Here is a 25811-nt window from a genome sequence, read left to right as displayed (position 1 = left end):
CAATAGGCAATATTGCTGCTTGGGGAACCGATAATGACTGCGCAGCAGCGTAATACTATCACTCACAGTGAGGGAAGCCAATGGCTGACGTGGAATGACCATTAGCTCATGCGGTATGCACCGGTGGGCGTTATCAAAATGTGAATGGCACTTCAACAGACCAATAGATGAGGACAGGTACCCGAAATCCCCTCAGTGTTGTGCAGGTTGCAGCAAGCACTTTAAAAGTAACAAACATATCATCTATGTTCCTTGCTTATGTTCCTCATATCCACTGCATGTGTCTGTTTTTGGTCCCTGCACATCCTGTACTGGGACTGTCAGAAGCAGTTTTACTTTCGAGCTGTGTAGGACACAGACACTTTGTTAAAATCACCACCGCGGATAACAGCTTCCTCATCCTGTCCTGGAGTGCATTTCCTGTTGACCTTTGGTAGAGCTTTCTGCTGACGTATGAGCAAACACCACTCATGCCTGCTTTCAGATTTCCTATTTTGGAGGGTCTCCCCATGCTATGGACATGCATGGGGAGTGGCAAAAACCAACCCTGTCGGACTAAGTTTTGCAGGACCGCAGTGCAGCAATTTAAGTTGCTCCGCTGCGTCAAATGGTGAGAGAAAACAGCGCCATATCTACCAACATATGGCGCTGTTTGCCTACCCCCAGCACTGGTGCATTTTAGACTGCCAGGCACCATGCTCACGCCCTTGCATGAGTGCAAGAGTGTGTTTGTTCTGTTAAGAGAGGACCCTCTGAGTACAAAAAACTATGCTTTAATAATTTCCCCACTTTGAATGTGTGCTATGCAGTGCAGCACACATGCAAAGTTGGAAAATTTTAGAGACTTTTAAAAATTGCTTCACTCTTCACTCTTCTGCCTGCCTCGAGGATATGTAATTTGTGGCACAGATCCATGCCTACCAATTAACACAAAAACTACCAGAACAATTGTGATATAGTTCTGCTGCACTCTGTATATTTCCCACAATCAATAGGTGCTAACTCTTAGGGCCAATCGTCTAAAAGACCCCAAAACTAACAGAATGTAAGACAAAAGTGAGAACCACACTCATATATATCTAGTCTAGAGTATGGAAGTCTCATATGGGAAAATTATGGCCATCAAAAAATAGTAAACAAACAGAGTTACAACAATATTTCAACACAGGGACTAGACACCACACAACATTAGACTTTTTCTGAGCATTCATCCTTTATTCTATTTTCTTGCACTTTTAAAAGCAGAGACAAAGTCACAGCCAACGCGTTTTGTCCCTAAACATAGGGACTTCATCAGAGCTGTCATAAAAAAATATAAAAATCACTTTAGACAAAGAAGACAAAGATAATAAGCACACATTTCAACACCACAAACATAATAATACAAACAAAACAAACAAAATTAGCTAAAAACATTTAACATTTGTTAAATCAAAACAAACAACCTTATAATATCTCATTCCGTAAAAATACCTCCATGAGATAAACGAAATACTGTGGTGTTTACTCAGCCTCCGTTTTTCTACATCAATCCTCATTTTTATTCTAAGAAAGACCGTTTTAACACAGATAGAGTTTCAATCATGTATGTTCCTCATTATATATTACAGAACATGGTCACAGCAACCCTACTGTTTTTACCAATTCCTATTTATGCACACACTCTCATTGGATCTCCTGCAACTCTGTATAGTTTTATAGTCCTAGTATCACATATATATATGGGGAATTGTTATGTCTAAAAAGGATCTGCAACACAGAAGGGGATTTAGAAAGATGTACAGAAGAGGCTCTTTGCAGATTCAGGCAAAGGGGGTATGTTTAAGACATCTTGAAAGATGCAGTTAACAAAATGAAAAAGAGAACCAGGGAATCCTTGCTTATAAACAGGGATACATCCAAGGATGCAAACAATGCCCCTAGGTTAATAACTACCTTTAGCAAACAGGAGAGAAAGATTCAGTCCATCATTAGGCGCAATTGGCCAATTGTGCTTACAGATGGGGTACTGTCACCCAGATTACCTACACAACCGGTCGTCACTTATAGGAAAGGTACATCTATGCACACGCAAATTAGCAAATCAAGTCCTGAGCTGTCTACTGTTAAAATGTGGTTACAACCCAAACCAAATGCTTCACGTGTAGAGGAAGTAAGTTTGGGACAAACACGACACATTACTCTACACCATTTAGCCCTGAAAAAATAGCTATTCGGGGCAACCTCATTTGCAGGACAGAGTTTGCAGTGTACATTCTGACATGCACCTGTGGCTTAAGATATGTGGGCAGCACGAAGTTGCAGGTGCATGTCAGAATTCTACAGCATTTGCGAGCCATCGTGAACAATGACTCGACCTATCCGGTGGCTGCCATTTCAAGCAGGTGCACAATAATGATCTCAACTGGTTGGGATATTTTGTAGTGGCGATCGTTCCCAACCTTCGTAGAGGGTGAGACAGAGAAGGAGTTCTGAGGCAGATGGAGTCCAGAATGATCTTAGAGCTTGATAGTAAGTTCCCATATGGTCTTAATAACACGGAGGACTTGCATCATTTTCTATGAATAGTTGTAACAAAGTAAAACCACGCTTATAAAGTTCCTCTGGATGTTTGGTATTTTGGTTTCCCATGACTTCTGTATATACTGAAAATTATGAGTTGTAAATAGGAATCAGTTCTCGCTGCGGCCTTTTTAATTGATTTTAATTTTAATTGAATATAATGTATTATTTATTCAATTTTACTTGAATTTAATTATTTAAGGCTCACATTGTTTGTACATGCTTTTTTTTGCGATATAAGATTTTAACGATGGTATATGTTTTGCACTTGCACTTTAATAATGTTCATCATATGCACACAGGGTAGCACTTTAGCACTCAGCACTTTTGAATAAATACTTAAGGTTTTTTATTGTGTCTACTATTGGGATTTAATCCAATATATAGAGGAGAGGTGGCTCAGTAAGGATTTATCCTAATACATCAGCATTTATGCAGGAATATACATCGAAAGATGAAAAATACATGGTCTATTGTTTACACAGAGTGATAGTTTACAGCACGAGTAGCGATGGTTTGCACAAATATTTTGGGTCATAATCAATATTAGGACACTGTTAGTATGGCTTAAGATGTTATAGAATTCCCGAATTTATATCTCTGGGGTTTTGACTGTATTTATACAAACTCATTTTTTGTGATGTATTTTACAGAGTGGCATTTTAAATTAATTATGAATGTATCATCTTGTGTACATATCATCTGATTGCATGCATATATTAAATCATACTGTATATTTTGTTTGAACTATGTGTATTTCAATTCCATTGACAAAAATGTTTTTGATCATTGGCAAGCCACTCTGATAGAGGTCAAGAAAACAGGCTCCATAACCAGCAGAATAATGTGCAAGTGTGTTTTTTATGTTCATTATGTTTGTCTTACAACGTGGTTTGAGTTCACTGCATTTAAAAAACATGGCTACTCCTCTCTCGAATATGTGATCAAGGGCAAGTGGTGTCCGAAACGCGTCATTTGAGGAAAAATAAAGAATAATTGCCTACATTTCTGGTGGTTCGCGCTTCTCTGTTTGCCGAAAGCGACTGCACCGATAAACAGAGAATCTTTATGGTTATATATATACATATATATATATATTCACTGAAAAAACCATAGGTTTTAGAGATGTTATAGTTAGAAATTAGCATTTAAAAAACCTTAGAAATTCACAGAAAAACTATAGGTTTCAGGGGTGTTATAGTTAGCTGGCCATTTCACTCGTATAAAACCATAGAAATTTCTCCGTTATAGTTACTTCTGCTAACTATAACTCGCGCGCCCGCAATGCACTGCTGATGATGTCACATATTGCATCATTCATGGCATGGTCAGTGACATCACTGATGACATCACTGATGACATCTCAAATGACATCACTGATGACATCATCCAGTGAATGTGGTTCAGTTTGAAATTTAAATATGTATTATATATACCAATCTGTATTGAAGATTGAGTGGATATATAACTGTCTGGATGGAGGATTTAGTAGCTGTCTGACTGTCTGTTTAAGTGAGTAATTAAAAGTGTCTCACTTAATACATGGATTAGTAACTAAACTATGTGAATGTGTGCATCACTGTCTCTGTTGTTGTATAACATGCTGCATCAGTTGGTCACTAACTACATGAGTGTGTATATTAGTTATTGATTAGTTGGGTGAGTATTTGTATGGGACACTGAGTTTGTGTGTGGTTGGATGGGGTGTGTGTAACTCTATGCATAGATGTGTGAATGGTTGATTGACAAGGTGTATAGGTTTAACCCCTTCAGTGCCCATGACGAGCTGGACTCGTCATGGGCCGCGGTGGCGCTGTGCCCATGACGAGTCCAGCTCGTCATAGACCCCGCCCGCTAATACAACGGCCGGCACTGGGCGGGGAAAGGGGCGGGCACTGAAGGGGTTAAGAGTGCATGTGGAAACAGTTGTTTGGGTGACTGAGTATATTTATTTGTGTGTTGGTGAGCGAATATATGTTTTAGTTGTACATCTTCAACAAAGTAAAAAAATAAAAGGCATTGTATGTTTGAGTTGGTGTATATAAATAAATATGTGTAAGAGTCAGTGATTGTGAGAGTAACTATATGAATGAGTGTATAATTGTAATGGTGATTTTTTAACATATTAACTATGAGTTACTATGTGTTTGAATGAATGAGGTGTTGTTGGATAATTGTGTAAGTGAGTAAATGTAAGTGTGATTAATTTTTTTCATGAGAGAGTAGAATGACTGCTGATGTGTCAATGTCTATATATGTGTATAAGTGCATTTGATAGTGTTCTATTAATAAGTGACTGCATGTATAAATGATTCTGTTGTTGATGGGGAGCTGTGTGTGTAGACTTAGGAATCAGTGAGTGGGTATTTAGTAACTGGTATTGGTGTGTCAATGATTTCAAATATGGTACTCTGTATTTTACAGTGAGTGATGAAAGGTTATACTAGTGTGTGATGAGGTGTATCAGATTGTCACGTGGATGATGTCATCACTGATGTCATCAGTGATATCATTTAAGATGTCATCAGTGATGTCATCAGTGATGTCACTGACCATGTCATGAATGATGCAATATGTGACATCATCAGCAGTGCATTGCGGGCGGAGGGATTTCTATGGTTTTGTACGAGTGAAATGGCCAGCTAACTATAACACCCCTGAAACCTATGTTTTTTTCTGTGAATTTCAAGGTTTTTTAAATGCTAATTTCTAACTATAACGTCTCTGAAACCTATGTTTTTTTCAGTGAATTTCAAAGCTTTTTTAAATGCTAATTTTTAAGCGTGATAGTAGTTATACCTATTTTTTGTACTGATTTTCTACAGTTTTTTAACTGTTTATTGATAAATATTTTATTCATTACATAACATTATATATTTTTCTGAAAATTGCACACACAAAAAGTAAAATAAATTCAAACTGAAATATTGATACCTTTTTTTGTTTTCATTATTTATTTTAATATATTTATATTATTTTCTTTAAAAAAAATTCACATTTTTTTTCGGAGTCGCGCTCTCAAAGCGTACACATTACGGTAGGTGCGTGGATTGTAGCCGCCATTTTAGAAAAGTCATGAAGGATCCGTATACAGTGTGCGACGGCTGCGTGTTTTTCAGTCACATCATATAAATGTAATATTACGTGATGTGCGCGATTGGTATGCGACCAGTCTACGACTCCTGCTCTCGCGAATTCGCGACACATGCGAATTACGGTACAATATGCTTGCGCGGTGGCGGGTCCCGCGTGACGTCATATACGTGCTGGGGCGAGCTGCGTGCACGACTTCGGCAAAAAAAATGTATGTTCCAAAATTATATGTATGTGTCTTTAATATACATATTAGGGCAAGAGATTATCTAAGATATTCATAAAAATAATATATTTGTACTTATAATAATAAACTTATATTATTTTTAAATATATTTTCGTGAAGTCGGGTGCGTGCATCGTGAGCGCAGAGAACCAGGTTAGCAGTGCTGCTGTAGAGCCAGAGAAACCAAGTCAGCAGAGCCGTTGTAGAGCCAGAGAACCAGGTCAGCAGAGCTGCTCTAGAGCCTAAGAAGCAGCGGAGCTGCTCTAGAACCAGAGACCCAGATCAGCAGAGCTGCTCTAGAGCCAGAGGCCCAGGTCAGCAGAGCTGCTCTAGAGGCCGAGAACCAGGTCAGCAGAGCTGCTGTAGAGCCAGAGAACCAGGTCAGGAGAGCGGCTCTAGAGCAAGAGAACCAGGTCAGCAGAGCTGCTTTAGAGCCATAGAACCAGGTCAGCAGAGCTGCTCTAGAGGCAGAGAATCAGGTCAGCAGAACTGCTTTAGAGCCAGAGAACCAGGTCAGCCGAGCTGCTCTAGAGGCAGAGAACCAGGTCAGCTGAGCTGTTTTAGAGGGAGAGAACCAGGTCAGCAGAGCTGCTTTAAAGCCAGAGAACCAGGTCAGGAGAGCTGCTCTAGAGCCAGAGAACAAAGTCAGCAGAGCTGCTTTAGAGCCATAGAACCAGGTCAGCAGAGCTGCTTTAGAGCCATAGAGCCAGGTCAGCAGAGCTCTTTAGAGGGAGAGAACCAGGTCAGCAGAGCTGCTTTAGAGCCAGAGAACCAGGTCAGCAGAGCTGCTCTAGAGACAGAGAACCAGGTCAGCAGAGCAGCTTTAGAGCCAGACAACCAGGTCAGCAGAGCTGCTCTAGAGGCAGAGAACCAGGTCAGCAGAGCAGTTTTAGAGGGAGAGAACCAGGTCAGCAGAGCTGCTTTAGAGCCAGAGAAACCAGGTCAGCAGAGCTGCGTTAGAGGGAGAGAATCAGGTCAGCAGAGCTGCTTTAGAGCCAGATAGCCAGGTCAGCAGAGGTGCTCTAGAGCCAGAGAACCAGGTCAGCAGAGCTCCTTTAGAGCCATAGAACCAGGTCAGCAGAGCTGCTCTAGGGGCAGAGAAGCAGGTCAGTAGAGCTGCTTTAGATTGAGAGAACCAGGTCAGCAGAGCTGGTTTAGAGGGAGAGAACCAGGTCAGCAGAGTTGCTTTAGAGCCAAGGGACCAGGTCAGCAGAGCTGCTCTAGAGCCAGATAACCAGGTAAGCAGAACTGCTTTAGAGCTATAGAACCGGGTCAGCAGAGCTGCTTTAGAGCCAGAGAACTAGGTCAGCAGAGCTGTTGTAGAGCCAGAGAACCAGGTCAGCAGAGCTGCTGTAGAGCCTAAGAACCAGGTCAGCAGAGCTGCTCTAGAGCCAGAGAACCAGGTCAGCAGAGCTGCTGTAGAGCCAGAGAAACCAGGTCGGCAGAGCTGCTTTAGAGCCAGAGAACCAGGTCAGCCGAGCTGCTCTAGAGGCAGAGAACCAGGTCAGCTGAGCTGTTTTAGAGGGAGAGAACCAGGTCAGCAGAGCTGCTTTAAAGCCAGAGAACCAGGTCAGGAGAGCTGCTCTAGAGCCAGAGAACAAAGTCAGCAGAGCTGCTTTAGAGCCATAGAACCAGGTCAGCAGAGCTGCTTTAGAGCCAGAGAACCAGGTCAGCAGAGCTGCTGGAGAGCCAGAGAAACCAGGTCAGTAGAGCTGCTTTAGAGGGAGAGAACCAGGTCAGCAGAGCTGCTCTAGAGGGAGAGAACCAGGCCAGCAGAGCTGCTCTAGAGCCAGAGAACCATGTCACCAGAACTGCTTTAGAGCCATAGAACTGGGTCAGCAAAGCTGCTTTAGAGCCAGAGAACCAGGTCAGCAGAGCTGTTGTAGAGCCAGAGAACCAGATCAGCAGAGCTGCTCTGTAGCCTAAGAACTAGGTCAGCAGAGCAGCTCTAGAGCCAGAGAACCAGGTTAGCAGACGTGCTGTAGAGCCAGAGAAACCAGGTCAGCAGAGCTGCTTTAGAGGGAGAGAACCAGGTCAGCAGAGCTGCTTTAGAGCCAGAGAACCAGGTCAGCAGAGCTGATTTAGAGCCAGAGAACCAGGTCAGCAGAGCTGCTCTAGCTGACACTGACTGACTGACACTGACTTACTGACACTGACTTACACTGATTGACTGACACTGACTGACTGACACTGATTGACTGACACTGATTGACTGACACTGACTGACACTGATTGACTGACACTGATTGACTGACACTGACTGACTGACTGACACAGACTGACTGACACTGACTGACACTGACTCTACTACTCTCTCTCTACTACTCACTCTCTACCTCTACACCTCTACCTCTCTCTACCTCTCTCTACACGCACACATATGCACATATATATATGCATATGCATTTATATATATGTATGTGTATATTACCTACTGGCGGTCGCCAGTAGGTAGTTATAGTTAGGACCACGTTTCCATAGGAAAACCTCAACATTCTATTTTGAATAACTTTGGCGCCGGTTGACGAATCCTCGCGAATTTCTCAAAATAGGTGGGGCGCTACGCTCCGCTCCTACCCTGAAAGTCTCGGGGGGATCCGTCAAGCGGGGGCTGAGATAAAAGGGGGGTCCCAAAACGCGTTTTTCCCATGCATTTTTCCATAGGACCTTTAGAACGAGCTACAGCCCGAACGGCTGAACAGAATTACTCAAAATTTGGCAGAGAGGTAGTCCCTAGGTCAAGGAAGTGCCTTTTGTAGGTTTGGTGTAAATCTGTTCAGTAGATTCTGAGAAAATAGCCTTTAAATCAATATATATATCTGAGCCCGCTTACGGTACGCTTACCGTACGCTTACGGTAAGCGTACGGTGGCGTGCGCGAGCGCGATTCTGATTGGCTCTTAGATCTTAGTAAACATTCGAATCGGTCGAAACCAGGAAGCGGCGGCCGCCATTTTGTGTATTTCACTCTGAAAAAAAAGAGTGAAAACAAGGAAAGGGGGCAATGAGGAGAGTTACAGACCCCCTAACATTTGTAAGGGGGTCAAAGAAGGACAGAAAAGTACAAAAAAAACATTTATTGATTTTAAAAAAAATCACGGGGTACGCGTACGGTAAGCTTACGGTAAGCGTACGGTAAAAAAAAATAAAAAAAAATAAATGAAAAGCAGATTTAAGAGTTTAGATATTAGGGAGCTCTAAAAAGAGCTGTTGTGTTTATGAAGTCATTTTTTAAGTGGTACCTACAAGTAAGTACCGATGCAGAGTCTAAGGTTCAAGAGGAAGACTCTGTTCCCTTCATCATTGAAGTGCACACCATCTCCTCTATAAATGTCTTGCATGTCATAACGCAAGTTGTTGTGGTAAATGGCACCCATACCATAGTCACGGAGGAAAGCAGAAACAGATTTGTTGACGTGCTTTCTTGCTTTGTCATCGCACTGCGTGCCCACCATGCGTGCACGGCACTAACTGCGTAAAGTGGGCGCGCGGTGCGCAAAGCGCACCGCGTGCTCACTGTGCGCGCACGGTGCGCGAAGCGCACCGTGCGCGCACGGAACGAACTGCGTTAAGTGGGCGCGCACGCCACAAATGGCGTAAAGTAACTTAGCATTTAAAAAAACGTACAAATTCACTGAAAAAACCATAGGTTTCACACACGTTATAGTAAGGAATTAGCATTTAAAAAACCTTGCAAATTCACTGAAAAAACCATAGGTTTCACACATGTTATAGTTAGCGGAAATTTTACTGATAAAAAACCAATGAAATTCCCCCGTTATAGTTAGTGCAGGCAACTATAACTCACGCGACCGCAATCTTCTGCTGATGACATATGTGTCTTTATGAAAAAAAATATTTGTAATATATGTATAGCTAAAAATGTATGGAAGAAGACATGGGCAAATAAGTGTCTAAATACAGTATTAGCATCAGCAGAGGATTGCGGTCGCGTGAGTTATAGTTGCCTGCACTAACTATAACGGGGGAATTTCATTGGTTTTTTATCAGTAAAATTTCCGCTAACTATAACATGTGTGAAACCTATGGTTTTTTCAGTGAATATACATATACATACATATATAAACATATATATATATAATCTGCATATCTATATAAATACAAATATAAATGCATGCATACATATACATATGCATACATATGCATGTTATGTATATGAAAGTTTGAAAAAAACTTATAAAAGCAAAGCTAAAAAGCCACCTAATTACAAACAGAATTGCTTTAACTTAAACAAGGGCGAGACCTATTGCATTTTCAATGCTTATTTACTTTGGTTCCATCAAGAAGACATTCAGATGTGTCACACATTTGCCATAAATTCTGAATGTTAGCACTCTAGTTGCTCATTAGATCACTGTAGTAAAGCTACTGCTCACCAGGGAAGTCTGCTGCTGGTATTCAAAGTGCATGTTTCAGTCTGCATGTCAGAATTGTTTAATGAAATAGAAGAGGATTTGAGAAGTCAAAATGTGCCCTAATTTTTCTTTCTGCAGCACTAATCATAATTTCTATGGCAAAATGAACCCCCTCATTTTGTTCCTTTGCAAATTAAATGTTTTAAGTGTTACCACTTTATTCCAATCAAGATGGCTTCAGGTGTGCCATACTTTTGTCATTATAAGACTGTTAGCGCTCTAGTTGTTCTTTAGAACACTCTGGGATATTCTGTCATTGGGCTATACTTGGGCTACATCTGGGATATATTTGTGCTACATTTGGGCTATTTTGTCTCTGGTGGCCATCTTGGGAGACTTATTTGTTACGAAGTCTCCTATTTTCCTCATTTACTGCAGTTTCCTCAGTAGGAAATACTTTCAGTGTTTTACTTTGATTCCATCAAGAAGGCATTCAGATGTGTCACACATTTGCCATAAATTCAGAATGTTAGCACTCTAGTTGCTCATTAGATCACTGTAGTAAAGCTACTGCTCACCAGGGAAGTCTGCAGCTGGTATTGAAAGTTTCAGTCTGCATGTCAGAATTTTTTAATGAAATAGATGAGGATTTGAGAAGTCACTCAAAATGTGCCCCAATTTTTCTGTCTGCAGCACTAATCATACTTTCTATGACAAAATGAACCCCCTCATTTTGTTCCTTTTTAAATTAAATGTGAAAAAGCCTTCTGCTGGGATATCATGAATCATGTTTGAGAGAAAACTATTTTCTCATGCTTTTCCCACAGAGGTTTGGAAGGTGATCTATAAGCTAAACTGAGAGCTTATTTTCTGTAAATTCACATTATCTTTCTCAGTCATGTGAGAATGAAGTCTGACATTCTCAGTAAAACATGTACATCCAACAAGGGCAGAGACTGTCAGTTGATTCCTTTGTGTTCTACTGCAGCTTCCCAGAGTGTTCCAAAGAACAACTAGAGCGCTAACAGTCCTACTTATGATAAATGTATGGCACACCTGAAGCCATCTTGCTTGGATTAAAGTGGTAACTCTTAAAACATTTAATTTAAAAAGGAACAAAATGAGGGGGTTCATTTTTCCATAAAAAGTATGATTAGAGCTGCAGAAAGAAAAATTAGGGCACATTTTGAGTGACTTCTCAAATCCTCTTCTATTTCATTAAAAAATTCTGACATGCAGACTGAAACATGCACTTTCAATACCAGCAGCAGTTTTCCCTGGTGAGCAGTAGCTTTACTACAGTGATCTAATGAGAAAAAAGAGTGCTAACATTCTGAATTTATGGCAAATGTGTGACACATCTGAATGCCTTTGGAATCAAAGTAAAAAACTGAAAGTATTTCCTACTGAGGAGACTGCAGTAAATGAGGAAATTAGGAAACTTCATAACAAATAAGTCTGCCAAGATGGCCACCAGAGACAAAAGAGCCCAAATGTAGCCCAAATATCACCCAGATGTAGCCCAAGTATAGCCCAATGACAGAATGCCATCTTGCTTGGATTAAAGTGGTAACTCTTAAAACATTTAATTTAAAAAGGAACAAAATGAGGGGGTTCATTTTTCCATAAAAAGTATGATTAGAGCTGCAGAAAGAAAAATTAGGGCACATTTTGAGTGACTTCTCAAATCCTCTTCTATTTCATTAAAAAATTCTGACATGCAGACTGAAACATGCACTTTCAATACCAGCAGCAGTTTTCCCTGGTGAGCAGTAGCTTTACTACAGTGATCTAATGAGAAAAAAGAGTGCTAACATTCTGAATTTATGGCAAATGTGTGACACATCTGAATGCCTTTGGAATCAAAGTAAAAAACTGAAAGTATTTCCTACTGAGGAGACTGCAGTAAATGAGGAAATTAGGAAACTTCATAACAAATAAGTCTGCCAAGATGGCCACCAGAGACAAAAGAGCCCAAATGTAGCCCAAATATCACCCAGATGTAGCCCAAGTATAGCCCAATGACAGAATGCCATCTTGCTTGGATTAAAGTGGTAACTCTTAAAACATTTAATTTAAAAAGGAACAAAATGAGGGGGTTCATTTTTCCATAAAAAGTATGATTAGAGCTGCAGAAAGAAAAATTAGGGCACATTTTGAGTGACTTCTCAAATCCTCTTCTATTTCATTAAAAAATTCTGACATGCAGACTGAAACATGCACTTTCAATACCAGCAGCAGTTTTCCCTGGTGAGCAGTAGCTTTACTACAGTGATCTAATGAGAAAAAAGAGTGCTAACATTCTGAATTTATGGCAAATGTGTGACACATCTGAATGCCTTTGGAATCAAAGTAAAAAACTGAAAGTATTTCCTACTGAGGAGACTGCAGTAAATGAGGAAATTAGGAAACTTCATAACAAATAAGTCTGCCAAGATGGCCACCAGATATGTCACACATTTGCCATAAATTCTGAATGTTAGCACTCTAGTTGCCACCAGAGACAAAAGAGCCCAAATGTAGCCCAAATATCACCCAGATGTAGCCCAAGTATAGCCCAATGACAGAATGTCCCAGAGTGTTCTTAAAAACAACTAGAGCGCTTACTGTCTTCATTATGACAAAAGTATGGCACACCTGAAGCCATCTTGATTGGAATAAACTGGTAACACTTAAAACATTTAATTTAAAAAGGAACACAATGAGGGGGTTCATTTTGCCATGGAAATTATGATTAATGCTGAAGAAAGAAAATGAGGGCACATTTTGAGTGACTTCTCAAATCCCCTTCTATTTCATTAAAAAATTCTGACATGCAGACTGAAACATGCACTTTTAATACCAGGAGCAGACTTCCATGGTGAACAGTAGTTTTACTACAGTGATCTAATGAGCAACTAGAGTGCTAACATTCAGAATTTATGGCAAATGTGTGACATATCTGAATACCTTCATGATGGAATCAAAGTAAAAAAATGAAAGCATTTCCTACTGAGGAGACTGCAGTACATGAGGAAATTAGGAAACTTCATAACAAATAAATCTCCCAAGATGGCCACCGGAGACAAAAGAGCCCAAATGTAGCCCAAAATCACCCAGATGTAGCCCAAATATAGCCCAATGACAGAAGTGTGCAAAACACTTATTATTTTGTGTTTTTGCAGTGTTATATAGTGCAGACTTGTCAGGTATTGGAGTGCTTTACATGAGCATTGGTTACATCACACAAGAACAAATTCATTTTGGTTGTAGACATGGGGAGACTAAGTGATTTGACCAGAATCACAGAATGTCGAGCTGAAGCAGAAACTCCAACCTGGTTCCGCAGTTGCAAAGTCTGCAGTTCTGGAAGTAACACCACATCCTCTCCCCTAAGTGCAACATTTAATCAAGTGGTCAACTGGATAAAAAAACATAAAGGTAACAAATATTTTAAAAGTGCTTTCTCGCTATTTGAAAACTCAGAAAATATGTCCTTATTTTAGTCTTTTAGAGCACTAACCATAATTTTGATGCCAATAAGACCCTCTCATATATGTAATTTCTAAAGGAAATGCTCTAGGTATTACAGTTTTGATTACATCAAGATGACGTCAGGCGTTCCCCACTTTTGTAATAAATATAGAATGTTAGCAATCTAGTTGTTCACTAGGATACTGTTGAGAGGCAGAGGCCAGGGGCACGGACTCTGAAAATTTAAGGCAGGTAGGAGGGGGCAGAGGCAACAATTTAACCACACTGAGCAGGCAGGAAGGGCCGTGGCAGCACAACAGACTATGGAGGGCAGTGGAAAGGGGGGCAGGGGCAACAAACCAACAATACAGGACTTCCAAGAGAGGCTGTGGCAATATAATAGACCACTGTGGGCAGAAGGAAGAGGCAATGGTAGTACAACCATACATGCCAACAGACCCGATTCAGCCAGGAAACGTCCAATGTTTTTAAGCTCAAATGGGCTTTATTTTATCTGTCTCCTGTCTACAATCTCCTCTTTTTCAATGTAACTCAAAGGGGAAAATCAATCCCCAGTTTTTTTTCAAAATCTCCCTCTTACCAAGTTCAAAATGTTCGCAAGTATGGTACATTGGATCATGGAAGGAAATGGGGTAGGGACATGGACTTGGATAACAGAGGACAGGAGGGACATGGAGAGGTGCACCAAACTGACCCTGCAGGGCAGGCATCAGGGTTTGCAGCAGCACAATACACCACACAGGGCATGCGGGACGGGAGTGCAGCACAACAATCCATAGAAAGCAAGAGGGAGGGGACAGGACCATGCACATGGACAACAGAGAACAGAGGGGCAAGAGGCAGGACCTTAATCGACAGACAGGAGAGAAAGCTGCAGCATAACAGACCATAAAGGGCAGGAGGGATGGATCAGGGGCATTACAATGGAACAGACAAGCCAGGAGGGAGGGAGTAGGGGTCTGCACATGTAAACAGAGGGCTGGGGGCAAGGGGGCAGGGCAGGAGCAGCAAGATAGACATGGAGGTAAGGCAGGATGGGCACTAGAAGCAAGACACACCATGAAGAGCAACAGTGAGACTGTGATGGCATACACACAGACCATGGAGGGAAGGTGGGAGGGGTTCAGGGGCAGCTAACTGACCACACAGGGAAGGTGGGAGGGGCCATGGCAGCACAGAAGACCATGCATGGCAAGTGGGAGGGTTAGTGGTAGCACAATGGCTATGATGGGCAAGAAGGAGGGTGCAGGGGCATGCACAAAGGACAATGGAGGATAGAAGGGAGGGTCAGGACCTGTGCACAGACAAGAAAGTTCAGGGGAAGGGGCCTCACAACAGACCGCACGGGGCAGGCAGGAGGAGCAGTTGCAGCACAACAGACCAGGGAGGGCAGAAGGGTGTGGCAGTACAATGGACCATGTAGGACAGGAGGAAGAGGATAGGGGCATGGCATGTGGACAGGCAGGGTGGAGGTGGCAGGGACAGGTTACAGTCATCTGACAATGCTAGGCAGGTGGGAGGGGAGTGGCAGGGGACTTAATCTCTCAACTTAGAACAGCCACAGGGCGCGTTTACACAGTGGTGAAAGGAGGGGACGGGGCCTGAGGTGACGTGTGCAAACACGCACTATGGCACGTTTTAAATTGGGGATATAATTTTCCTTCCATACTGAGGGCCCCTGGGGGCTAACTAGCCCACCAAGTGCTTCCAGTAAGCGCCACTGAGCTGCATTGCAGAGAGGTGGTCCAGGCCTTGCCACTTTTTACACCTCTCTGCAACGCAGCTCTGTGGCACTTACTAAATACCTAGTGGGCTAGTTGGACCCTAGGGACCCTCAGGATTCAAATGAACTTAATCTCCCAACTAAAAACGAACACATGGCGTGTTTACACAGTGGTGAAGGGAGGGTACGGGGCCTGAGTTAACGTGTGCAAAAACGCCCTGTGGCCTGTTTTAAGAGGTAGTTTTAATCCCCCTGCCCTATTATATACTAGGGGCTTACAGAGGAGGTCATGCTAATCACAGGGGGACCCCAACGCATAATGTTCCCTAGTGTATGTAGGTGTTTTCACTGTATTCTAAGTGTCTTTTAACATAGCACTGGCTCTAGGACTGGTTGGTCAGACTCAGTTACCACCAGTATCCGTCTGAAAAAGTTGACGGTACAGGATGATTTTGCAAAAAGGCTTCTTTCTACTCTTCTTTTTGTTCTTTCTGCACGTTATCCTTCTTCCTGCACTTTTCTTCGTCTTTGAGGACTTCTGTTGCTTCTTTCTGCACTTCTTTTTTTTCTTTCTGTGCATTGTTTCTTCTTTCTTCACATGTCCTATCTCTGTAGGCATAGTTAGAAATTAGCATTTAAAAAACCTTTGAAATTCACAGAAACAACCATAGGTTTCAGGCACGTTATAGTTAGGAATTAGCATTTAAAAAACCTCAGAAATTCACTGAAAAAACCATAGGTTTCAGGGGTGTTATAGTTAGCTGGACTTTTCACTTGTACAAAACCATTGAAATTCCCCCGTTATAGTTAGTTCAGCTAACTATAACTTTCGCGCCCGCAATGCACTGCTGATGACGTCACATATTACATCACTCATGACATGGTCAGTGACATCACTCATGACATCACTCCTGACATCACTGATGACATCACTGATGACATCATCCTTGTGATAGAGTGGCAGACCTCCTCTCACCCTAATATAACCTTTGATACACACATTCAAAAATAGAGACTAAACTTTTCAAAACAATGGACATACCAATACCAGTTACAACAACCTCTTCAGTAATTCTAAGATCCACATACACATCCACTCATTCACCAACAGTCCTATATAGTCACTCATACATGTACTCACTCATCATATGAACTCATACACCTATACATCCTGTTACACAATGCCACTCATCCATAGAGTTACTCACACACATAGTCACTCATGCTAATAAAGAATCAAACATACATTTACTTGCATATACAGTTATACACACACCACCACACTTACTTCTACGGAAACTTACACATACTTAGTCTTTTAAACAATCACTTATAGAAACACATACTTATTCATACAGGAACTCTTTCAATCTCTCACTCTCACATATACTCACTTATATACACCAATAGTCACATATACTAGTTTAAAACATATGTAGTTACTCATAAAGACACTATTGAGACAGTCATTCACTCACTAACACGCCCATACACACACTCATCCACCCATACAGTCCTGCACACATGCTGTCTTCAACACATACAAACAGTGAGTCACTCATTCATGCACCTATGCACTACGTAATACCCCCACCGAACCATGCAGACACTCAGACTGATACTCAAAAAACCAACTAATAACCTATATAGACACCCATGTAGCTACTCACCAACCCATGCAGCCACTTATACACAAGTGAGAGACTGATACAGATATTTACATATTTAAACATTACTCACTAAGCCATGTATTCACTATGATACACTTAATCAGTCAGTTACACAATCAATTTTTCAAAAACAAATCATCCATTTAGACACTTATATACCCATTTATTCTTCCATCGACCTTGAGATATACATATATAAAACATATTTAATTTTCAGAAAAACACACATTCACTGGATGATGTCATCAGTGATGTAATTTGAGATGTCATCAGTGATGTCATGAGTGATGTCACTGACCATGTCATGAGTGATGTAATATGTGACGTCATCAGCAGTGCATTGCGGGCGCGCGAGTTATAGTTAGCTGAACTAACTATAACGGGGGAATTTCAATGGTTTTGTACGAGTGAAAAGTCCAGCTAACTATAACGCCCCTGAAACCTATGGTTTTTTCAGTGAATTTCTGAGGTTTTTTAAATGCTAATTCGTAACTATAAATTCTGACAAAGCTTTTCTCAAACTTTTTTTAAAATTTTCTACAATAAACCTTTGACTGCAGGTACAGTATCTTCTGTTTCTAAAGGGTCTGGAAAAGTTCAGGGATGAAATCCTGTGAAGGTGAAAAAAGAGGAACATGAATAGAATTATTGTAAGTAAATTTTGCTGCAGGTAAGAGGAATTTCAAGTTGCCTGGAACGGCAGAGATGTAGCTTCTTAAAAACTCTCAAAGAGACTTATTTAATCTTTTGGTTTGGCTGTTTGCTAAGGATGGAACCCAGAAGTCAAAGCTCTTTGTATGCTTACATTTTGACATACGATTTCCAGAACTTAGAGACATATTGAGATCCACAATAAGAAATGGGCTGCAAGGGCACCCCCTGGAGGCATAATATGTCCAAATAGAAAATGTCAGCAATTTCTGATGCAGTCCATCTTGGTAAATTAATCCACCGTAACCATTTTCAGACGGGGTCGCTCAATTATAAAGTTAGTGGATATAATCTACCAAGGTTTGGAAGGACAATAACAATCCTGCTTTTCTTTGTGTTTCAAATTTATTTCAGGCGCAGACTTCAAAGGATCTAATGAAACGTATGACGCCTTGATGCAGAGAAGGCCACCAGAATTTTCCCCTGACTAGATTTACAGTAACTGATTGACCTCTATGTCCGGAAATTAGTGCATCATGACATAACAAAAATACATATTGCTGCAAATTCTGGGTTGGAATAAAGAGTCAATTTTGATGAAAATTAGACCATTTGTATACTTTATTTTAAAATAAGGAAACATTTGAGTTAGTTTTGGTAAGCTGAACTGCTTGGTTTCTTGTTGGATTGACTTAAGAAAAGTGGAGGTGGTGGCTGAGATGAAAAACTGAGGAATAATAATCTTTTCCATTGTTCTGATATTCTCAAATTCAAGATAACATCTGGATAGAGATTCTGAGACATGATTTTTCAGAAGCAGGAATATAGTTAAGGAAAAATTCGTAGTGTTGGAAACAAATGCTCAGTGGGCTTGCCTTCTATTCCGGCACTTAGCTTGTTGAAGTGATTGAAGGTTTCTGGGATCTGTGAAAATACTCACTCAATGCTGAACCCCTAGTTAAAAATGTTTCCACCCAAACAAAGCTGACTTAACAGCTAGGAGTTCTTTTTTCAGAACAAAATAATTATTTTTGGCCAGAGAAAACCTTTTACAGAAGGTGGCAATGGGATGCTCTTCTCTGTCGTAATCTGGTTGAATTAACACAGCTCCCATAGCCAGATTTGAGGCATCTATTTCAACAATATAAGGTTTGGAGCTATCAGTCTGCTGTTAGATGGGAGCTTGAATGAACTCAGTCTTCAGTCTTTCAAAATCTATGGTGGCTTCCTTAACTCAATGAAAAGGATTGTTCTTCTTCAGCAGATTTGTGATGGGTGAAACAAACTTAGAAATGCCATTGATGAATTTCTGTTAATAGTTTGCAAGATCAAAGAAACTCTGAGTCACTATCAGTGAGGAAGGAATGGGCTGGTCTAGAATGGCTTGAACCTTTTTTATATCCATGGCAATTCCTTTTAAGGAGACAACGTATTTTAAGTATTCAACTGAATTATTTTCAAACATGGATTTGTGATGTTTGGCCAGCTACTTGTCCTTCCTTAACTATGGTATGACTTGTTTGACATAATAAGGGTGATCTGCAGTGTCCTTAGAAAAAATTCATGATATCATCAAGGTACATAAGCATTGACTGGAGGTTCAGATCGAAGAAGAGCGCATTCACGAAATGCGGAAGACCGAAGGGGCATTATACAAACCAAATGGCATTACGCGGTTTTCAAAGTGCCCAAAAAGTGTTCTGAAGGCTGTTTTCCATTCATCATCTGATCGTGTTGCTGGGATTCTGCACATACACAGAACTATGCACAGGAAGACAGGACCTCAGTGTACAGGCGTTGTACCTACCTACCACCTTAGTACCCAATATCCCAAAACCGACTAGCTATAGTGTCGAATTTGTTCTCCTACATAATCACAAAGCTACTAATGAATAGACAACCCAGAACACAACACTCCAGACACTCTCAGGAATTGCAGTAGCAAGACATACCCTTTGGTTCACTCACTCGTACTTGTCCACAATAAGAATTGGCAGAGTCACTGTAATAGTTAAAAATGTTTATTTTAACTATCGTGCTCTGTAATACAGTATACAAGCCACTACCAGCAGCAAAATGCATAAACTCAAAACAATTAGCATTGTTACAATTCCATAGAATATAAAGGGGGAAGTCATTGTATATAGACAGTGGAAAAAGGACTATAAGGCCTAACCACCCTCCCCTTGGCTGGAAGAAGTTTTATTATATAAAAGAAGATCTCTGTGCTTTGTCAGCAGACCCCATACCTTAAAGCCTAGATGTAAGCTTTACATCATAGAAACAGCATAGCTCTTCTCCATGGAAAGGGCTTTCTCCAAGTGTGCGTGCTCAACATGCATCCCTGCAATATCAAAGCCCGATTCTCCAGCAGAGCAGCTGTGTAGCATGTTTTGTCTAGGTGCTAGGGACTGACCAGCACAGAGTAACAAGGGGCATTGTTTATCGACCTTGCACATCTGGTTCAGAATAAACTCCAGGAACTTAGCGGAGAACGCGAAAAGCAGACAGTTCTCATGTGAAAGGCATAAACACAGTCTTGCAAAATAAAGTCATGTAGTAACGTGCGCAAAAGCAGCATCATGGCAGCAAAGCTCAGGCTAACTTAGCAATGTCGACAATGACCCTAATGGGCATATAACTAACTGTGGGCGGAGAACTCCGCTCCGCCCGCAGAGTGTGCAGTGATTTGCCTAATCTGTGCGTGGGCGCACGCGCATGCACAGTTCTCTCAAGCAGTACTCGTATGGCGAGGAAGAGGAGGAGGGCAGCCGGGGGATGCCGCGGTACACAGGTAAGTATTTTTAACTTTTTGTAACTTATATCTTAATGGAGGGTGGAAGCGGGAGGTGTAGCAGAGCTCCACGGAGTTCCACGGAGTTTGTTTCCAACTCTATGGCCCTCCGCGTAGTCCCGCTACGCACACTACGCCCAGAGTTACATATTAGTCATGATAAAGTGGTAGGCCCCCATCAGATCCAGTTTGGTGAAAATCTTCGCTCCTTGAATGGTTACAAAAATGTCACAGATAAGGGGCAAGTGGTCTCGAACCTGAACTGTCACCAGATTCAAACTTCTAAAATAGATACAGCGTTGGAGCTTAGATGTATCTTTCTCGGCTACGAGAAACAAGGAAGCACTGGCAGGATACTTGGGCAGAGCTATCAGACCATTTAGAGCCTGGCGTTCCAGTGGTGACAAGGAAACAATATGCCAATAAGGCACAATCGCATCAGGTAGGATGTCAATGGTGAGGTCATAAGGACAGTGTGGAGGCTGCTCTTTAGTTATTGGCTTTTGAAACACATCAGCAATTAAGGAATTTTCAAGGAAGATGAATCATCAGTACAGCAGTACAGTTAAAGACACAAAACTCACGAATAAGGTATTAGCCGGCCAATTAATGCACGGATTGTGTTTTGTGAACCAATTAATACCTAAAATAATAAGATAATAGGGGAGGCAATCAAATAAAAAATGAGAGTTGCATGATGGGTGGCCATCTTAAGAGTTAAAGGTTGTGTTTCTTCTACCACTCAGCCAGAGGCTACTAGGGTACCATCAACAGCTTCCACGGTCACGGTACTTTTTTCTTAGAGACCTGATGTGGTGGTGAGAGGCCAGTTGAATGTCCACATAGACATTAGATGCTCCACAGTCAATATGAGCTGGTACCAAAAGATGTTTAGGCTCAATTAAGATTTCTCCTTGAAGAAGTATGAAGTTGGAAAGTTTTAGAGAAAAAGGCAGGGAGTCATAGGCTGAAGTCTGTTTCCATAGTTCCAGGCTTCTTTCCTGAAGTCGACTGTCTATCTGGATTGTCATCTTTATTAGATCCCAAATGGGAGGGGGCATAGTAACTCTGGTGAGTTCATATCGCCAGAGCTAAAATTGGTGAGAAAGCATTGAATGAGGATGTCCTAGCGTTTTTAGATGCTAACTCTTTGCTCGACCCCTCACAGTATGGTTTAAGAGCAAACCTCTGTACGGAGTCGGGCCTGGTAGCAGACTCTGAAGAAGTTAGAATGGTAGTTGACAAGGGTGGAAAGGGGTCACTGATCCTTTTAGATCTTTCTGCCGCCTTTGACACTGTCCACCTCTCACTCCTCATAAAGCGTTTTCATCAGCTTGGGTTCAGAAACTCAGCTTTGACTTTGCTAAATTCATTCTTGAGCAACAGGCAACAACGAGTGGAGATGGGAGAAGTGAGTTCAACATCCTTGTCATTACCCTGGGGTGTTCCTCAGGGGTCCTCCCTCAGCCCCACACTGTTTAATGTGTATGTGAGCCCCCTTATTAAGCTCATTCAAAGTCAGGGACTAGCTGTGTTCTCCTATGCTGATGATACGCAGATAGTGGCTTCCATCTCATTAGATGTGGATAAAGAGGCTAGAAATTTTAACAACTGCATAACCCAAGTGGCACTGAGGATGCAGAATAATTGTTTCAAATTGAACACGGCTAAGACGGAAGTGTTGCTGTTTGGAAGGGAAACCTCCTTCTGGACCAACTTATGGTGGCCACTAAGCCTGGGCACACTACCCACTCCTGTTCAGAAGGTTCGAAATCTCAGAGTCATATTTGACACTGAATTATCCTTTTCAAAGCAGATAAATTCTATCTCCTTCTCTGGTTTTTTGGTGGTAAATATATAAAAAAATCTTCCCATTTATCCCCCATGACCTTCAGAAGACAGTTATATCAGCTCTGGTATTCTCTAAACTTGATTACTGTAATGCCTTGTATCTGGGTGCTCAGAAGTGTGTTATACAGAAGCTGCAGGCCCTGCAAAATGCAGCGGCAAGAGTACTTTTAAAGATTCCTAAGTTGAGCTACGTGTCGGAATCACTAAAAAATCTTGACTGGCTCCCAGTACAGAAAATAATAATCTTCAAGGCCATGTGCATGGTGCACGAGGCCCTTTATCTGACTGGCCCAAAGTACCTACAAGAGTGCTTCTCTTGGTATTTGCCAAGTAGGAACCTTAGATCCAGTGCTCTAAGCTTTGTTTCAGATTCAACAAAGCTAGATGGAGGGGTAGGGCCTTCTCCATATGAGCAGGTAAATGGTGGAACCTACTCCCTCTCTCATTGCGGGGGCAAGCCTCCTTGATGCAATTTAGGAAACAGCTGAAAACTTGGCTGTTCACAAAAGTAGTAGAATAGGCTGCCGTAGGTAACAGGTTCCCTCCTACCAACTTTACAGTGTCCTCTTTTTTTCTGCTTCTCTCTTTCTCTTCTTGCTCTCTCCTATAGCGCAACGACACCCTCAGGTATGTGCACGCTTTACAAGATTATTTTCATTCATTCCATTCCTTCATCTTTTAGCTGGTTCTTAACCATTTTAGAAAAAAAATTAAAAGCGTTGTGTTCACCCAGTCAATTTCTCTTGCCAAGCCTTTGAACTATGAGATGTAAAAATTAAGTTCCACAGAACCTTAACTAAGTTCCAGAATCTTTTCTTGAGCCGAGGACTTGTGATCTTTGTGGTTGAACATTTGTTTGAACTCGGCTAGGAAGCCTGCAAAGTTGTCCAGGAGAGGACTGGCTTCTGAAACCAAAGGCATAGTCCAGGCCAAGGCACTTCCAATAGTATAGCTGAGTATAAAGCCCACTTTGGACCTATCAAAAGCATACATGTGTGGCTTAAAAGTAAAGTGGACTTGGCAGGTATCTAGAAAGGCCTTTAACTTCCTTTGATTACAATCAAATGTACGTTTTGCCAGGCCAGCCAGAGAAGGATCTAGTGAACATTGTTGTAAAATTGCTGGAGACTGCAGTAGCGAAGCATTTTCTCTGGCCAGGGATTGAACCTGTAATGTCAAGTTGTTAAGGGCCGTAAGCAAATCTTGAACTTGGGCCATATTCTGGGCTTTGTCCATTTCTAATATCAGTGCAACCTGTCCAGGATTGGTCTTCTTGGCGATGTGTGCATACTGCATAGTCTTCTTATTTCTCAGAAATGGCCGCTAACTTTCAGAGGCAGTGTCAGGCGCCAGATTTAACAGAACGTCTAGCACTGCTTAAAAATAAAATAAACTAGCAAGAAGGAGAACAAGCATTTGCAATGCAATAGGTCTCGCATTTACGCAATTTTAAGCTGTTGGGATTGTAAATGAGAGTGGCTTTTATTTATGCTTAAAAAACCTGAAGATAAATAAAAGGCATTGTCATTTACAGTACCAATAGCTCAAAGTCGTGTAAATGCGAGACCTATTGCATTGCAAATGCTTGTAATATATTCATATTACACAGTGGCAGTTATCTCTGTGTAGATATGGTTCAGCCGCACTTTCCATTGAAAAAGCATTCCTTGACGGCGGTGCTCCTAATTTGGTGCTTGCATAGTGCATGCATTAGGGCCCGGTTTGCTACATTTAGTGACGTTCTGTGCAGTAGAAAAAAAGTTAAGGTGGTATCAAAATGATTTTTTCCCATGTTAGCTACAAAGGGAAATCATTCCTTTGCAGTCAAACTACATCCGAAACTGCTGAATGGATTTACCCTAACATTTTCATGAAAGTAGGACTTCACTCAAAGTGTGCTTTTCGTGGTTTGGTGTAAACCCATTCTAGGGTTTTTACGTTATTAGCATTGCGGAGGTTTGCTTTTTTCACTTTTATCTAGCGCACACTTGGACAATGGGCAATAGAGCATTTACACTTTACTTCCCTTGCACTTTAGCCAGATCGAGATAAAGTGACTTGCCCAGAATCACAGGATGTTGAACAAGGCTGAGATTCCAGCCCACTTCCCCATTTCAAAGTCGGTAGCCCTACGGCTAGGCCTAGTGCTTTAAATGGGCTGGTACTGTCCAGTATTGAGTACCGGCACCTTTTACTTTGAGAGTGGGAGTACCTGCACTTCTCAAGAGTGACATAATACTTTTAATTGGAGAGTAGCGGTACTTCTCAGAAACAAGCAGGTACTCTGGTACAGGGTACCTGCACTTCTATTTTTCCATTTAAAGCACTGCCTATGCCTAATCCCCCTCTGCAACTGAAAGTATTTGTTAATGTATCTTTGTTTTCTACTTGATAAATTAGCTTTCTGACCATTTATATTCATGAGTGTGTAATGATCAGCGCCAGCACTATTCTGTATAGAGTGAGTCAGGGTCACCTACAGACTGAGTCGATGCCTGAACTCTAGGAAAGTAGCTGGGCTGAGAAATACAGGGTGTCCTGTCAGGAGGCGGGGCCTGGGAGACCCACAACAACTTACTCCTGAAGATGGCGCGGTGGGGGCCTGCCGCTTTCCCCTCTCCTTTTTACTACCGAAAGTGAGATGGGGAGACTTGGGGGGACAAATTTATCGAGGTGAAGAGATAACATCTCAGTTAAGGATGTTCATTGTACATATCCCATTGTAACTGTGAAATTCCGGCGCTGCTCATTTTAAGCATCATTTTGAATTCCCGCAACGCTATGAATGAGTGAATGATAGGTTAGGCCTCCTCTGCAAGCATTGCCTGCCACCTCTAAACCGTCACTTCTACCTGGCTACCTCTCAGATACACAAAGAACTGGGCTACGTGGGGGGCTGTGAAGAACGGAGCGCGTGCCTCGTGAATGCCGCATGGTGCGACTGGAGCAGGATTTCAGGTGGGGCTCCTGTGAGCAAGGCGGAGCCCCGCGTGTTGCTGCAGTGACCGGGTGAAGAGGCGAGTCCCCGCTGCCATCAAGGAGACCAGCCGGGGAGCAGCGCAGAGTCCTCAGCCGGGGAGCAGCGCAGAGTCCTCACAAAAGCCGGTGAGTGGGGTGAGGCATGCTGTACGTGGTAAGCGCGCCGCACCTGGACAGGAGATGTGCACTCGTATGGTGCGAGCAGGAGTTGTGATAACGCCACGAGCCCTACACGTGCACATCTCCTGTCTGTTAAGCTTCGGCACAGACAGTCCATGTGCACGCGTATGGCTTGCGGCGTTATAACAACTCCTGCCCGCACCATATGATGGAGCAGGGTTTTTATTTTAAAACCAAATACCTGTTTCATTTTCGCATGTTATAATTAAAAGTACTACTGATTAATTAATAAC

The 25811-nt window shown here is 41.9% G+C and overlaps 2 protein-coding genes across 2 annotated transcripts in view; one reads left to right on the top strand and one right to left on the bottom strand.

Annotated features, from left to right (window-relative positions):
• LOC146871205 (uncharacterized) overlaps positions 1 to 18300 on the top strand; it is a 314385-nt gene extending 296085 nt beyond the window's left edge. The window contains exon 3 of the mRNA XM_085599734.1: positions 18189 to 18300. Within this exon, the coding sequence (XP_085455860.1) occupies positions 18189 to 18265 (77 nt within the window). The 3' untranslated portion in view covers positions 18266 to 18300. The remainder of the gene's footprint in view (positions 1 to 18188) is intronic.
• A 4911-nt stretch (positions 18301 to 23211) lies between these two features.
• Positions 23212 to 23715, bottom strand: LOC146871204 (protein LDOC1-like). Its single transcript, XM_085646240.1, has one exon. The coding sequence runs from the start codon at positions 23713 to 23715 to the stop codon at positions 23212 to 23214; it is 504 nt and encodes a 167-aa protein (XP_085502366.1).
• Between the last annotated feature and the right edge of the window lie 2096 nt (positions 23716 to 25811).

Source organism: Triturus cristatus, chromosome 1_1 (genome assembly GCF_964204655.1).
Source record: "Triturus cristatus chromosome 1_1, aTriCri1.1, whole genome shotgun sequence".
NCBI lineage: Eukaryota > Metazoa > Chordata > Amphibia > Caudata > Salamandridae > Triturus > Triturus cristatus.
The sequence above is the reverse complement of the archived record's forward strand: the minus strand, read 5'-3'. Positions and strand labels throughout refer to the sequence as shown.

Coding starts and splice junctions, on each gene's coding strand:
- LOC146871204 (XM_085646240.1), bottom strand. CDS start 23,715: ATGCAGTATGCACACATCGCCAAGAAGACCAATCCTGGACAGGTTGCA.